The sequence below is a fragment of the Pteropus alecto genome, unplaced genomic scaffold, assembly GCF_000325575.1.
Source record: "Pteropus alecto unplaced genomic scaffold, ASM32557v1 scaffold131, whole genome shotgun sequence".
In the NCBI taxonomy this organism is placed as follows: Eukaryota; Metazoa; Chordata; class Mammalia; order Chiroptera; family Pteropodidae; genus Pteropus; species Pteropus alecto.
The window spans coordinates 11,154,456-11,167,374 of record NW_006434709.1 but is presented as its reverse complement, the minus strand read 5'-3'; the positions used below and the strand labels follow the sequence as shown (position 1 = coordinate 11,167,374).

Here is a 12,919-nt window from a genome sequence, read left to right as displayed (position 1 = left end):
TTCAATAAGTAGATGGCATGATAAAAAAAAAAGAGGGGTGGGAGTAGGAGGAAGTGCTACTATAAATTAAGAGACTTAGACATATCACTAAATATAATGTGTGAACCTTGTTTGCATGGTGACACAAACAGAACAGCTATAAGGAACCATCACTAATTTTGTTGGGATTATAACAGCATAAAGACAAAAAACACCTAGCTGTTAAAGATATATAGTTACACATTTATGAAAGAATGTACACAATGTCCAGGTTTTTCTCTAAAATGCTCCAGTCTCTCTCTCCTAAAAGAGTAGGGGAAGAAATATGATTGGCAAAATGTTGAAATTAGGTCATGGCCCCATGGGTATTCACTACAGTCTTCCCCCTTCTGTACATTGAAAACTGGAATAAAAAGTTTTAAAAAATAATACAATAGCTGTAGGACAATCAAGTATTTTATGCATAATGGACTAACTGAATAATCAATTACTATATGTAACTGTATGTATGTAATGAAAGCTAGTTTTTCAGAAATCTGCATCTTTATATAATTTTGTTTTTACACATTGTATTATAGCTAATCTCTCCATAGATGTTAAATTCTCTGAAAGACCAGGACTACATTTTATTTCTTTACTACTCACCCAAGACTAGTTTCAAATGTACCCAGTTTATGACATAATCGAATTGGTTCTTACACACAGTTTTATTCCTCATGCAGTTCAATAAAAGTACCATTCACATTTATGTACACAGTAAAATAGGATATTAAATGTCTGGGAGTTGAGAAGCTTTAAATTCTAATCATTAGCTTTTAAAGGAATTACAAAAACAATCAAGACTTATAGAATACAGTAACAGTGTTAAAAAACAAGTACTTACCAAAACCATCTTCAACTCCATCATAAAGCTCATCAGATCAGGAGAGTGCTGCATTCTCTAGATCAAAACAACATTTCCAATTAATTTTACTTGTACAATTATATTCCATGTGCTGAAATCAAAATAAAATACAGGTCCATGTGAATGTGAAAAAAACATTAGCTCTATCTACATCATAAAAGTATAAGAATTGGAGTACTGATCATCCCTACTACTACCAATTTCATTTTGAAAAGACTATAATCTACTCTGGTGAGATATACTGAGTTATGTAAGAATGTCATTTTAAACCTTACACACTCCTGTTCCTTCAGCACTGACTAGTGTCAAATTTAGCAAATCACATCATTTTTTTTTAAGTGATATGGGAGTAAAGATAGTGAAAGTAGCAGAAAATATAAAAATCAGGCAAATATATACAATTAAAAAATCTAGTTAGAGCAAAGAATTATTAATCAATACTGTCTATTTTAATTTTTTTCCTTGACCTTAAAGACTACCTATAATTATTATCTTTTCACAATAAGTCCATAATAATTCAAAAGGAGTTAATCTTTCAATAAGGTAAAACCATTATAAATAAATGGCAAAAAAATTCTAAAGTAGAATGAATATTTAATTATGCTTCTGTTTCCTAGAAATCCTTCATTCTTAAAGTAACTATAGAATAAAACAAAGCAAAGCAAATTCTGTTGAAATTACTTTGTCAAATAAAACTATCATTTCTCTGCTTGAAGTCAAAATACTGTATTTTTGTTACTTTTTGTGATGCGCTGAACTAATCACACAGTTCTGAACAAAGTCAACATGTAAATTTGTTCACTTTCTCTATATAAAAAGGATAATAATCTAAGATATTTCAATAATGCATGAATCATATGACTCATATCTTAACACAGCTTTGAGTGGACACATGTTTGTAGAACATATCTTTGACTTTCCTTTCTTCTATACAATATTTCCTCCCTTTGGTTTATTAGAGATGAGTAATAAATTATATCAAAGGTCTACGACTAGAGCCCAGAGGCTAAATACAGCCAATGCCTGCTTTTGTAAATAAAGTTGTACTGAAATGTAGGTACACCATTCCTTCACCTCGTCATGGCTACATTGGTGCTACAAGGGCAGAGTTAAGTAGCTGCAACAGAGATCTTACGGCCGATAAAGGCTGAAAAATTTACTATCTGGCTTTACACAGAAAAAGAATGCTGACACCCCCCCACACCCGACTCATATTTACTAGTTAAAAAATGATACAAGGAAAGAATAATATTCACATGGACTTTGGAATAAAACGAATGCTCAAACTAATAGTGGGTTCTATAAGACCAACTGGAGGGCAGAGAGGAAATTAAGTGGTAATTGAGACCTTTCCTAGGAACCCTCTTTGTGAATTGGCTGAGGAAAACAGAGATCTTATTGTATGCTTAGTTTTTATTAACAAGTTTTTTCAGGCCACTTAAATATCTCAGTGGATTCATTTCTCAAACTTTAGTATACATCATAGTCACAGGGGATGAGGAGGGGGCAGTGGAAGAAAAAGAAATAATTTACACATTCCCTCAAAAAACTGCTGTAATTATACTGCCAGCAATGACAGTCTACGTTCTACAAATCAACTAGTTTATCTCCTATTATTTCTTTGTGGTTCAGTAATGCTTTATTTGCGAGTGACTATCATTGTCACTTATCATACATAATAACCAGCCTTTAAGATAGAGAAAATATAACAAATTGGGAAAAACATACAAATGAAATCCAGTTCTATTTACATTTGTTTTTCTGTAAGAGGCATTTCATTATTTTCAACTGGTTCAGTAAATGAGTTTTTTGAGTGTCTCTAATCTTTAAAGGAATTCTCATTTAGAGGAACCTAAACATTAAGAATAAACTGGGGTTCGAGGGTGGGCAAAATGGGTGAAGGTGGTTAAAGGCACAAACTTCCAGTTATAAAACAAAAAAGAATAAATTAATCCTGCCTATACTTCACCTATGCTGCCTTTACATCTAGTCCTATGATATATATATATATACTTGATCCCAAGTGATAGCCACCACACCTTTCGTTACTAATCTAGAACTACAACACCTTTCTCGCCACAGGTATCTTAAAACTCCTAAATGGATGCTGGTATTTTTTTCATACCATCACTGTTCAGTCTCAGCAGAAAAATCACTTAAAAAATGATGGTTATGGATAAGGGTGCATGCATCTGATGACCCGAAAATATCAAGGATGGAAATCAGTTTCAACACAAATGCTGCTTGAAGATGTGCTAAGGATTCTGAGACAGAAAACATTATAATGTATGGATCCGAAAAATATCTAATAGAGATAAAACCTATAAAATTCAGCAACTACTAAAATAGTTTGTTAAAACATACTGCAAAGCAGGTCATTAAAAAAGAGTAAATTTAGTAATTTTTTATCCTTGCTTAAAACATAAACCTTTTTTTCCCCCCTCAAGTGACTTTTTCTTTTTTTTTTTTTTTTTTTACACTTTAACAGTAAGGCATAACATAAAACATAAACCTTTTAGAGAACTTACCTGTTGTATTATTTGATGGTAGCCATTAAGTATTGTTCTCAGCTGCCAACTACACAGTAATCTAAAATTTTAATGGAATAATTTGTTCATTGTTCAGAATTAAAAGAGAAAAAAACATGTATGCTAACACAAACATGCATGTACATAGGAAAGAATGACAAACATAATTCTAACAAGTTAATAAAATTTACCACTGATAGAGTTGAAAGTCTTGACTTTGAACTGTCAGTATGAATTTTATTTCAAAGTATAAATAACTGCAATCAGTAAATATGCAAACAATATATCTTTTTTAAATTTTAATGTACCCAAAGTTTTATACTTAACTAGATTCTTCTCCAAGTTAAAGAAAACCAACAGTTTAGATTATAATATACAGAACCTGTATTTGAGAAAGCATATGTAGTAATATAATCTTCAAATTCCAGAGTAATGTAACTAAAAGGATACATACTTTAAATTGTGTGAGTATCAATAAGTTAATGTTCATCTATCTACTGGCTCACCTCAGCCAGTGCACTCAATACTGCTTGGTAAGTAACTCTTCTAGGAATTGCTTTAACTTACCTAGAAGTAGGAGGCCTATCTCTGAGTTTCTCCAAACTTGGCCTTTTCGAACGATCATGATTCCCTCTATTCTTGGTCTGCTAACCCCCATTATCACCACTAACTCCTCTCTTAGCAGCAGAGTAACTCATTCAACAGTCCACGGGAAATCCCTGTCGAAATGTACTTTCCATCATCCCTTGCTACCAACTCAGTTACATCAATTTAATCATTAACTTACTTGCTGCTAGTTTTTCTCTTTAATATATTAACTTGCTCAAGCAAATCTCATATTTAAAAAACAACATTATTATAACTCTTCTTTGACTGCACACCCTTCTCTAGCCATTCCTTTTCCTCAAAGTAGTTTATACTGTTTATATTTCCTTTCTACCCACTTTAAACCCAACACAACCTGGCTTCTGCCACTATATGAAACCTAATCATATCTAACATGATCCCTTTGCAAAACTCAGTACTGTTAACCATTCCTTCCTTAAGTCTCTATTTGGCTTCAGAGAAAACTGTCCAGATTTTCCACTTCTCTTGTCAATGGTTAGACTTCTTCAGAGGTCCTTTTTATTTACCAGTTCTTTAAATGTTGGTACGCCCAAGATTCTGTCACTGGCTTTTACTTTTTCACCCTACACAGGCAGGCACTGGAAAGTCTATTCATATTCATAGGCCCAAATCTCATATCTACTGTGACTTCCACATACATCTCCATTCTAAGTCTCACAATCGAATGCCACAACAATACACTACTACCTTTTAAATAATTCCTCTTGCTATTTCACATCTGATGTGCCTTAAAACAATTTCTCTTCTATTTCTCCATCAGTAACCTCTTCTCTAGCTTAGTGATCTGAGCCAGGAACTTGGAAAGCATTGTCCCCTCCCCTTCCCTCTTATCTCTAACTTCTCATCAGTCACAGAATCCTGTCAATTCTACTTATGTCTCTGGATTCTTCCACTCTTCTACCCCTACAGATATTTAGGAGCAGAAATGAGCTTTGTGGTGCTACCTAAATTGCCAGTCTCGTCTCTTGATATTCCCCAATGGGCTGTCTATACCAACAGCCCATACTTATACCTAACTTATGCCAGGACTGAATTTATAAGTCTTGCCACAGACTGAATATACACATAATTAACATCAGTCAAAAGTTGAAAACAAAGTCTTCTAATTCTTTTGTATTCTCCTTTTATACTTCAGTTCAGCACTTGTTAGTGAAGTTTACAATATTGCTATTTACTGCTTTAAATAAAAAAAAAAAATCAGAGAATTAATGTGTCATCTTTGAAAAGCACTTCAGTACTGGGAAAATAATTTACAAATGCACAGACTTAATAAAACCAGAAATGTTTCTGGTAAACTAATAAGCATTTTAGGCAAAACTCTAATGACTAGAATCAGTTTATACCAGATTAACTGATTGCCTATCCCACAAAGATGCATGTATATAACATCACCTTGCATTCTTCAGTTGTAAATCTTCAGGCAACAATATTCTAAGGTGGAAATCTCTCCCCTGTGGAAAATATTGAAAAGGTTCAAATTTTCATTATTCACTTAATGTTATGAGTTCACTTAGTGTTAATAATCAAATAGAAAAGGCAATGTTTCCTTTACTTCATAAAAGGTATCAACTTTATCCAAATCTTTATACTTGTTAAAATATAAGCAACAGAATATTGCATTTGAGAGAAAATAACTGTCAAAAAATTTGTAATTACTGGGAAATCAATGCATTAATAAAGGACTTTGTTTTAAAGAGAAAGTCATTCATAAAAACACAACTAAAAAATTGTTAATGTAGACATAAAGAAATTTAAAATGCTATTTCTTGGGAAATAAATTTATGGGGAAAAATTCCTTCCAATTGATTTGAATATGAAAGGAAAATAATCATAATGTAAAAAAAGAATATATAACACATTACTGGCTTCATATTTTCAATTTCCTAAATTTTAAAATGAAAATATATTTAAAAAATCTAAATATGAGAAATATTTTCCTAAATCAGAATATATTTAATTTTCTCCAACTCAAAGACCTTTTAAAAATATAATTGCCAACACATTACTTCTTTTAAATATTCACTAGCTATATATTTAAATATACCAAATTTTACTTAAGAATCTTTCTACGGAACTAAGGACTGTTCTCAGAAATATATTGTTTTACTTTCCCAAGAAAGTGAATGAGTAAGTAGCTTAAACTTTGTACCTTAAATAGAATACACATGAAATCTGAGCAAAGGTAAGCAGAAAAAGACAAACAGAAATATAATCTTTTACTCCAACAGTATAAAATGAAAAAGAGTAATAAAATTCTCGAAAAACAATTACCATGAGAATTTTAGCACGGTCTCCCTCAAAGCAGTTTCAGAAATAGAGGAACACAATTAAATGTACCCCATAACCTTTACTTTCATGGTAATATTACAGTTCTGACTTTCATTACATTCAAATGTCCTTTAAAAAAATGAAACAAAATGTACTACTGACCTTTTCAAAAGGTCAAGTAACAATAATTCACTATTTCATTAAAGCACTAAAAGGTATTATGTAGTAACTTTAACCTAACTTTATAGACATCCCCCACATAGGTGTAAGAACAATCTGGAATTCAAAATTTACATGAAAAATAGTAAAACCACTCTACCGATCTGTTATTTGAAAGAATCAAATTCCAAAGTCCCTTATTTGCAAAATCCAGCCATTTTAAAAGGTCAAATGCCATATCACATGCCATCATACTTTTCTGATTCAAGAAAATATCCAAATTAGCTTTTTTAGTTAATTGCTCCAAAGAATATTTCCCAGGCTTACAGGGAACAAAAGTACTGACAGTTGCCTAAATGTGAATCTCTCCACACATCCTCCCCAAAAAACTATATAGATCAATATTACGAACAAATAAAAGCATAAAAATCCCATGTCTTCAGCAAAATCAGAAGATTGCCAAAAACGGTAAATATACAGGTAAAAACAGAAAAGACTTTTCTTATTTTTAAAAACCTCTTTAAAAGATAACTGTGCCCAAACTGGAACAATGTCAGCAACAAATAAAGTAGTAAAGAATTATAAAGTAAAGTATAAATTTTCATGAGTCCATACTGTTATAAATAACTAAATTAACAAATGGAGAGTTAAGATAATCTCTCATACAGAGAATTCCATTCTACATAAATTATATAGTTACTTTGCCTTAAAGGAGAGGGAACATAACTCTTCATTCTTTGTTGGGGAATGATGATCATGGTGACTTCCTTCTAAAGAGTACAGTATGGAAAGTGGAGAAAAAATAACTTTATGGTAAAGAAACCTGACAAATGCTGCTTCAGCCAAGTGATCCAGGTCAACATCAATAGTCATACATCATATTGATAGTATGTACACTTGATGAGATGAAATGGTACTAAAATTCTGATATTCTTCTCAAAAACCCATAATCTCAGTATAATCATGAGAAATTCTAGTAGAGTATCCCATTATACTGGACTAGTACTTCTCAATAACGATGGTCATTTCATAATCATAAAGGGTCAATGTAATCAAAAACGAGGAAAGTATAAGAAACCATCACAGGCAAGAGAAGCCTAGAAAGACATGATAATGCATGATAATCTTGGATGAGATCATGGAACAGATTAAAGTTATTAGGTACAAACTAAAAAGTGAATAAAGTATGGACCTGAGTTAATAATGTATCAATATCGGTTCACTAATTGTCACAAATGTACCACGCTATGTTAGATGTTAATATGACAAACTGTATTTGTGTGGCGAAGGGAATGGTATTTGGTAACTCTGTGCCATCTGCTTTTTCCATAACTCTAAAACTGTTCTTGAAAAATAAGTCTATTAATTAAAAGAAAGATAACTGTTTAAAAGAAAATGAATAACAGTGTACTGGGAGAGTTATAAGATAAACAGAAATAAAATGTATGACTACAATAGCACAAAAGCCAGGAAATGAAAAATAAAAATATATTATTTTAAGATTCTTATAAGGGACATGGTATACTTTAAATTATGATAAGTTAAAGATGTATATTGTAAATGCTAGAGAAAACACTAATAGAGAGACAAAAATAATATAGTTGGTAATATATTACCAATAGTACATATAAAATGGAATCCTAATATTACTTTAAGGTAAACCATGACAGGTTTAAGATGTAGACTATAAACCCTAAAGCAACTACTTGGGGGTGAGGGAGATGGACTAATAAGCTGACAGAAAAGATAAATGCAATTATAAAAAAGAACTCAATGTAAATTAAAGAGAAATAGGAAAAAGATAAAAAATAAACAAGAACACATGTAACAGAGAACAAACAGTAAGATATTAGATTTAAACCTAATCATATCAATAATCATATTAAATGAAAATGGTTATCAGATTGGATAAAAAAGCAAGGCTGAAAGAAATCCACTTTAAATATAAAGACACAAATAATCATAAAAAAAGATTAGAAAAAGATAAACCATGCCAACACTAATCAAAAGAAAGCTGGAGTCACTATATTAACATTGGAAAATACAGATTCCAGGGCAAAGATTGTTACCAGGGATAAAAAGGGTCATTTCATAATCATAAAAGAATCAATTCACCAAGAGTGCTTAAAAATCTTAGTTTATATACCTAAAGAACTTCAAAATACATGAAGCAAAAATTGATAGACATGAAAGTAAAAATTATAAAATTGATTATTACAGAGATTTCAATATCCCCTTTCATTAAGAGAATAAAAACCAGTAAGGATATAGAAAACTTAAATAGCATCATGAACCAACCTGACCTAATGCACTTATAGAACACTCCACCCCACAGCAGCAGAATGCATATTCTTTTCAAGTATACAGAGAACATTTACCAAGATAGACCATACAATAAGTTCCAATAAATTTAAAAGTATCAAATCACACAAATTATGTTGTTATTGTATTATAAATCAATACGAAAAAGATATCTGGAAAATCTTTGAACATTTAGAAAGATATATCTTTCTTCTAGGTAACTCGTGAGTCAAAGAAAAAATTAACGAGTATTTGAACTGAAAAAGAAAATACAACATACCAAATTTTGTGATACAGCTAAAGCAGTGTTCGAAGGAAAATTTATAGCACTAAACATGTATATTATTAAAGAAAAAAGGTCTCAAAATCAATGTCCTAATCTTCCACCTGAAAAAACTAGTAAACTTATGGTCGGAAATCAACGAAACAGAAAACTAATAGAGAAAATCAATCAAATCAAAAGTTCTTTGAAGAGATCAATAAAATTTGTAAGCCTCTGTCTAGATGCATCAGGTAAAAAAATACCAATAATAAGATGAGTACAGGAGGTATATATAAAATATATCCATAATTTCTTTGATTTTTCTACCTTTAAAATTTGGTGTCTCATTTCTCTCCCTTTGATTATAGACTGGGTTTGAGGTTTGCTTCTAACAAACAGAATAAAGCAGAAGTAAATATATGTAACTTCGGAGGCTAGGGAAGACAGGGCACTGTGCAGCTTTCTGCATGATCTCTCTGAGGTATCTATCACTCACTCAGGAGAAGCTAGATGCCATGCTGTGATGCACTCAAGCAACACTAAGTAGGTCCATGTAGTAGGGAACTGAGGCCTCCTAATCAAGAGCAGTAAAAACCTAAGGCCACCGGCTAATAGTTGTGAATGACCAATCTTGGAAATAAATTTTTCAGCTCTAGTCGAGCCTTTAGACAACTGACATCCTGGCCAACATCTTCATTGCAAACTCATGAGAAACAATGATCCAGAACCATCCAACGAAGTCACTCAGAATGGATGAACCTTGAAATAATCATACTAAGCGAAATAAGGCAGACAGAAAAAGTTGAAAACCACATGATATCACTTACATGTGTGATATAAACCTAAAAGCAACAGAAGAGACATTACCTGGAATAAGATCAAACCTCTAGAAATATTTACCAGGGACAGAAAAATGTTATTGTTTTTGATTTTGTAATCCTTTAAGTTCCAAAAGAACTCAATCAACAACAACAACAAAAAAAACAGAAAGTGAAAAATAATAAAACCACTACAGAACCCATCACACAATTTCTTTAAAACAATTTTTAAAAGACAATGCAATATATATATGCCTGACTGTTAAATTGTACACCCGACTTACTAGATTTTGTTAAACAATGTCACCATAATTTTTTTAAATGTTTTATCGAAAAAAAAAATTCTTAATCTTCAGGAAAGGCGAGATAATAAATGTTTGTTGTTTTAAGCCACTAAGATTTGCAATAATTAGTTGTGTAGCAAAAGATGACCAATTTAGGGAGCACTATTATAGATCCTGAAGACGTTAAAATGATAATGGAATATTATAAATAACTTAAGTCAATAATTTTTAAAAACTAGATGAAATCAATAAATTCCTCGAAGGAAAAAAAACTACCAAAGTTTACTCAAGAGGAAAGGAATAATCTGAGAACAAAAGCTCATTTTAATCACACATGGATCACTTACCAAAAAAAAAAAAAAATCAGTAAATTCCAGATAGAATTTTTACAAACAACATTGCCTAATCGCATGCACTACAACTAGAGCTTAATAACAAAATTAAAAAAAAAATCTTCCATGAGAAAATTTTTTAAATCTACAATAAGATAACTTCTGGATGCAGGAGAACTACAAATTAAAATTATGTTATTTAAAAAAAAAACGATAAAACACTACATGCCAGCATGTACTTTAAAACAGTGATGAGAGGGATTCAATACAAAGCCTTAAAAACTCATCAATAAAACTGTGTTCTCACTAGCCAAATCTGAGACAATTTAATCATCAAAATAAATAATGGAAGTAATTATACTCCATTAAATAAATTATTTTTAAAATCTATGAGTCCATTCTGATGTAAATGGAAAAGGAACACTATTCCATATCATACAATGCTAATACAGAAGAAATGACAGGTAGTTAAAAATCATCACTTGGCAACCATCACTATACTTGACTCAAACGAGTCAATGGATACTATGAAACCGAGGTATGTGTGGCGTGTGGGAGCAGAGAAAAACATCAGTCAAATCCAAATTGGGGACATTCTACCTAATAACTAATCTGTTCTCTTAAAAACTGTCAAGTTCATGGAAAACAAAGACTAAGGAATTAGTCCATGTTGAATATACATGACAACTAAAATGTGCTGCTGAGCTCTTACATTAGATGGAAGGGGGCTGAAAAGGGGTATAAAATACGTAATTGCAACATTAAAAAATTGAATTTCGACTCCAGATTAGATAATGGTATATCGCGATTATATTTCCTGATTTTGATAACTGTACAATGGTTATGTGTGTTCTTGTTCTCATGAAATATACGCTCAAGTATTTAGGAAATAAAGGGCACTATGTCTTCAACTTCATCTCAAACTGTTCAGCACCCAATATTCTTCGTGTAGGTTGGAGTTCATTTAGCAAGTGAATTTAATAATTCACTCTATTTTTGAGAATTATGTTTTGAGGCTTCAAAACATATACTAAGTCCTAGGATATAATCCCTATCCTCAAAGGGTATGTGTGCTGGGGAGGGAGCTGATGATGGTCAAGGAACAAGTCTATATTCAAAATTCTAATCTAAGGTATCTGAGCGTAAATGCAGAGGGGAAAAATCCAGGCGCGGAATTAGACCGAGTTTAAAGGATTCTGTTGCGATCATGGACAAACAACTGAACCTCTCCATTTTCCCACGCCTTGATTTATTCAACTATAAAACGAGAATGATTTTTTTTTTTTTAACTTCTGCCTCAAAGGGCTGAGAATTAAGTGAAATAGTGCACTTGGAAAGAGCTTTGTAAACTTCAAAGCCCCTACACGTGTGTACTTTATGTAATAAAGTCCAGAAGAGAAACTATTTGGAATAGTTTACTAAAGGTAATTAATTGTTGTCAAGATTTCCTACAAAATATCGCAACTGGATGTGGTCAGGTACACACGGCTTGACAGCCAAAATGAGGTTTTCCTCTAAAATGTCCTTTCTACAGGGAACGCCGATGTAATTAGCACGGGTTCCGTGAACGGTCACCAGCCGTCGCGGGGGTGGGGAGTTGTGAGAGAAGAGATTGCCAAAAAAAATTGCGGAGGAGACGCAAGAGAGGAAGGAGAAGAACAGTTTCAAAGTGGGACAAACCCTCAATTTTGGAAAGGGGCGACACTCGGGGAGGAGAATGGGCGTGGCCCTCCGCCCCGCCCCCCGCTCCCGATGCGCGCTCGGGTCTCCCCTGCCCGGGCGTGGACGCGGCGGCGAGAAACGGGTTTCCAGCAAAAGCAGCAGTTCTCAAACCTCTAGGCTCCTAGTTGTTAGGTCCCGCCCCTCTCAATCCCCACAAGTCAGGGCTCCTAACCGCTCCGGTCACAGACTTCCAGCGGCGGGAGCTGCGCGGCGAAAGGGAGGCTCGCCTGGCCAGAGAGCAACACCGGGCGAGTACCTGAGCCGTAATGAATCCTTCATACACGGTTTTCGCCCGGTTTTGGGGCAGAAGCAACGGGCACTGGTGCATCAGACTCGCTTCCGTCTCCATGACTCGCCACCCGTAGAGCCGCAGGGCGGGTGTATCAGCAGGACGGGCTCCGCACATGCGCAGTCCCGCCTGCGCCCAGCGTGCCGAGGGCGGAAACACGGGCATTGGCGGGAAAAAGCCTCCAGGATTCTACGAGCGGAAATGAAGGTCTAGTTCTAGTGGAGCCACCTGGGCTTGCACCCAGCCAAAGTAGACGTGACTCATTAGAAGGCAACATTGGCCCCAGCCAAAGGCAACGTGGAAGATTGTTCTCAGGTTCACAGATCTGACTAAATATTATCATTCTAGCCCTGATTGTTCCGAGAACACTTTTGGTGATTTTGTTTGATTATATTGAAATACTGCTACAACTTTGGGGTTGCATTTCTTCCAGTATAAGATGTTTT

The 12,919-nt window shown here is 33.5% G+C and overlaps 1 protein-coding gene across 1 annotated transcript in view; it reads right to left on the bottom strand.

Moving 5' to 3' along the window:
* The window catches only part of FANCL (Fanconi anemia complementation group L), a 61,592-nt gene extending 48,939 nt beyond the window's left edge, over positions 1-12,653 (bottom strand). The window contains exons 1-4 of the mRNA XM_006909581.3: positions 12,441-12,653; positions 5,431-5,489; positions 3,412-3,472; positions 863-919 (exon numbers count right to left, since the gene is read on the bottom strand). Of these exons, the coding sequence (XP_006909643.2) occupies positions 863-919; positions 3,412-3,472; positions 5,431-5,489; positions 12,441-12,638 (375 nt within the window). The 5' untranslated portion in view covers positions 12,639-12,653. The remainder of the gene's footprint in view (positions 1-862; positions 920-3,411; positions 3,473-5,430; positions 5,490-12,440) is intronic.
* Positions 12,654-12,919: the final 266 nt, after the last annotated feature.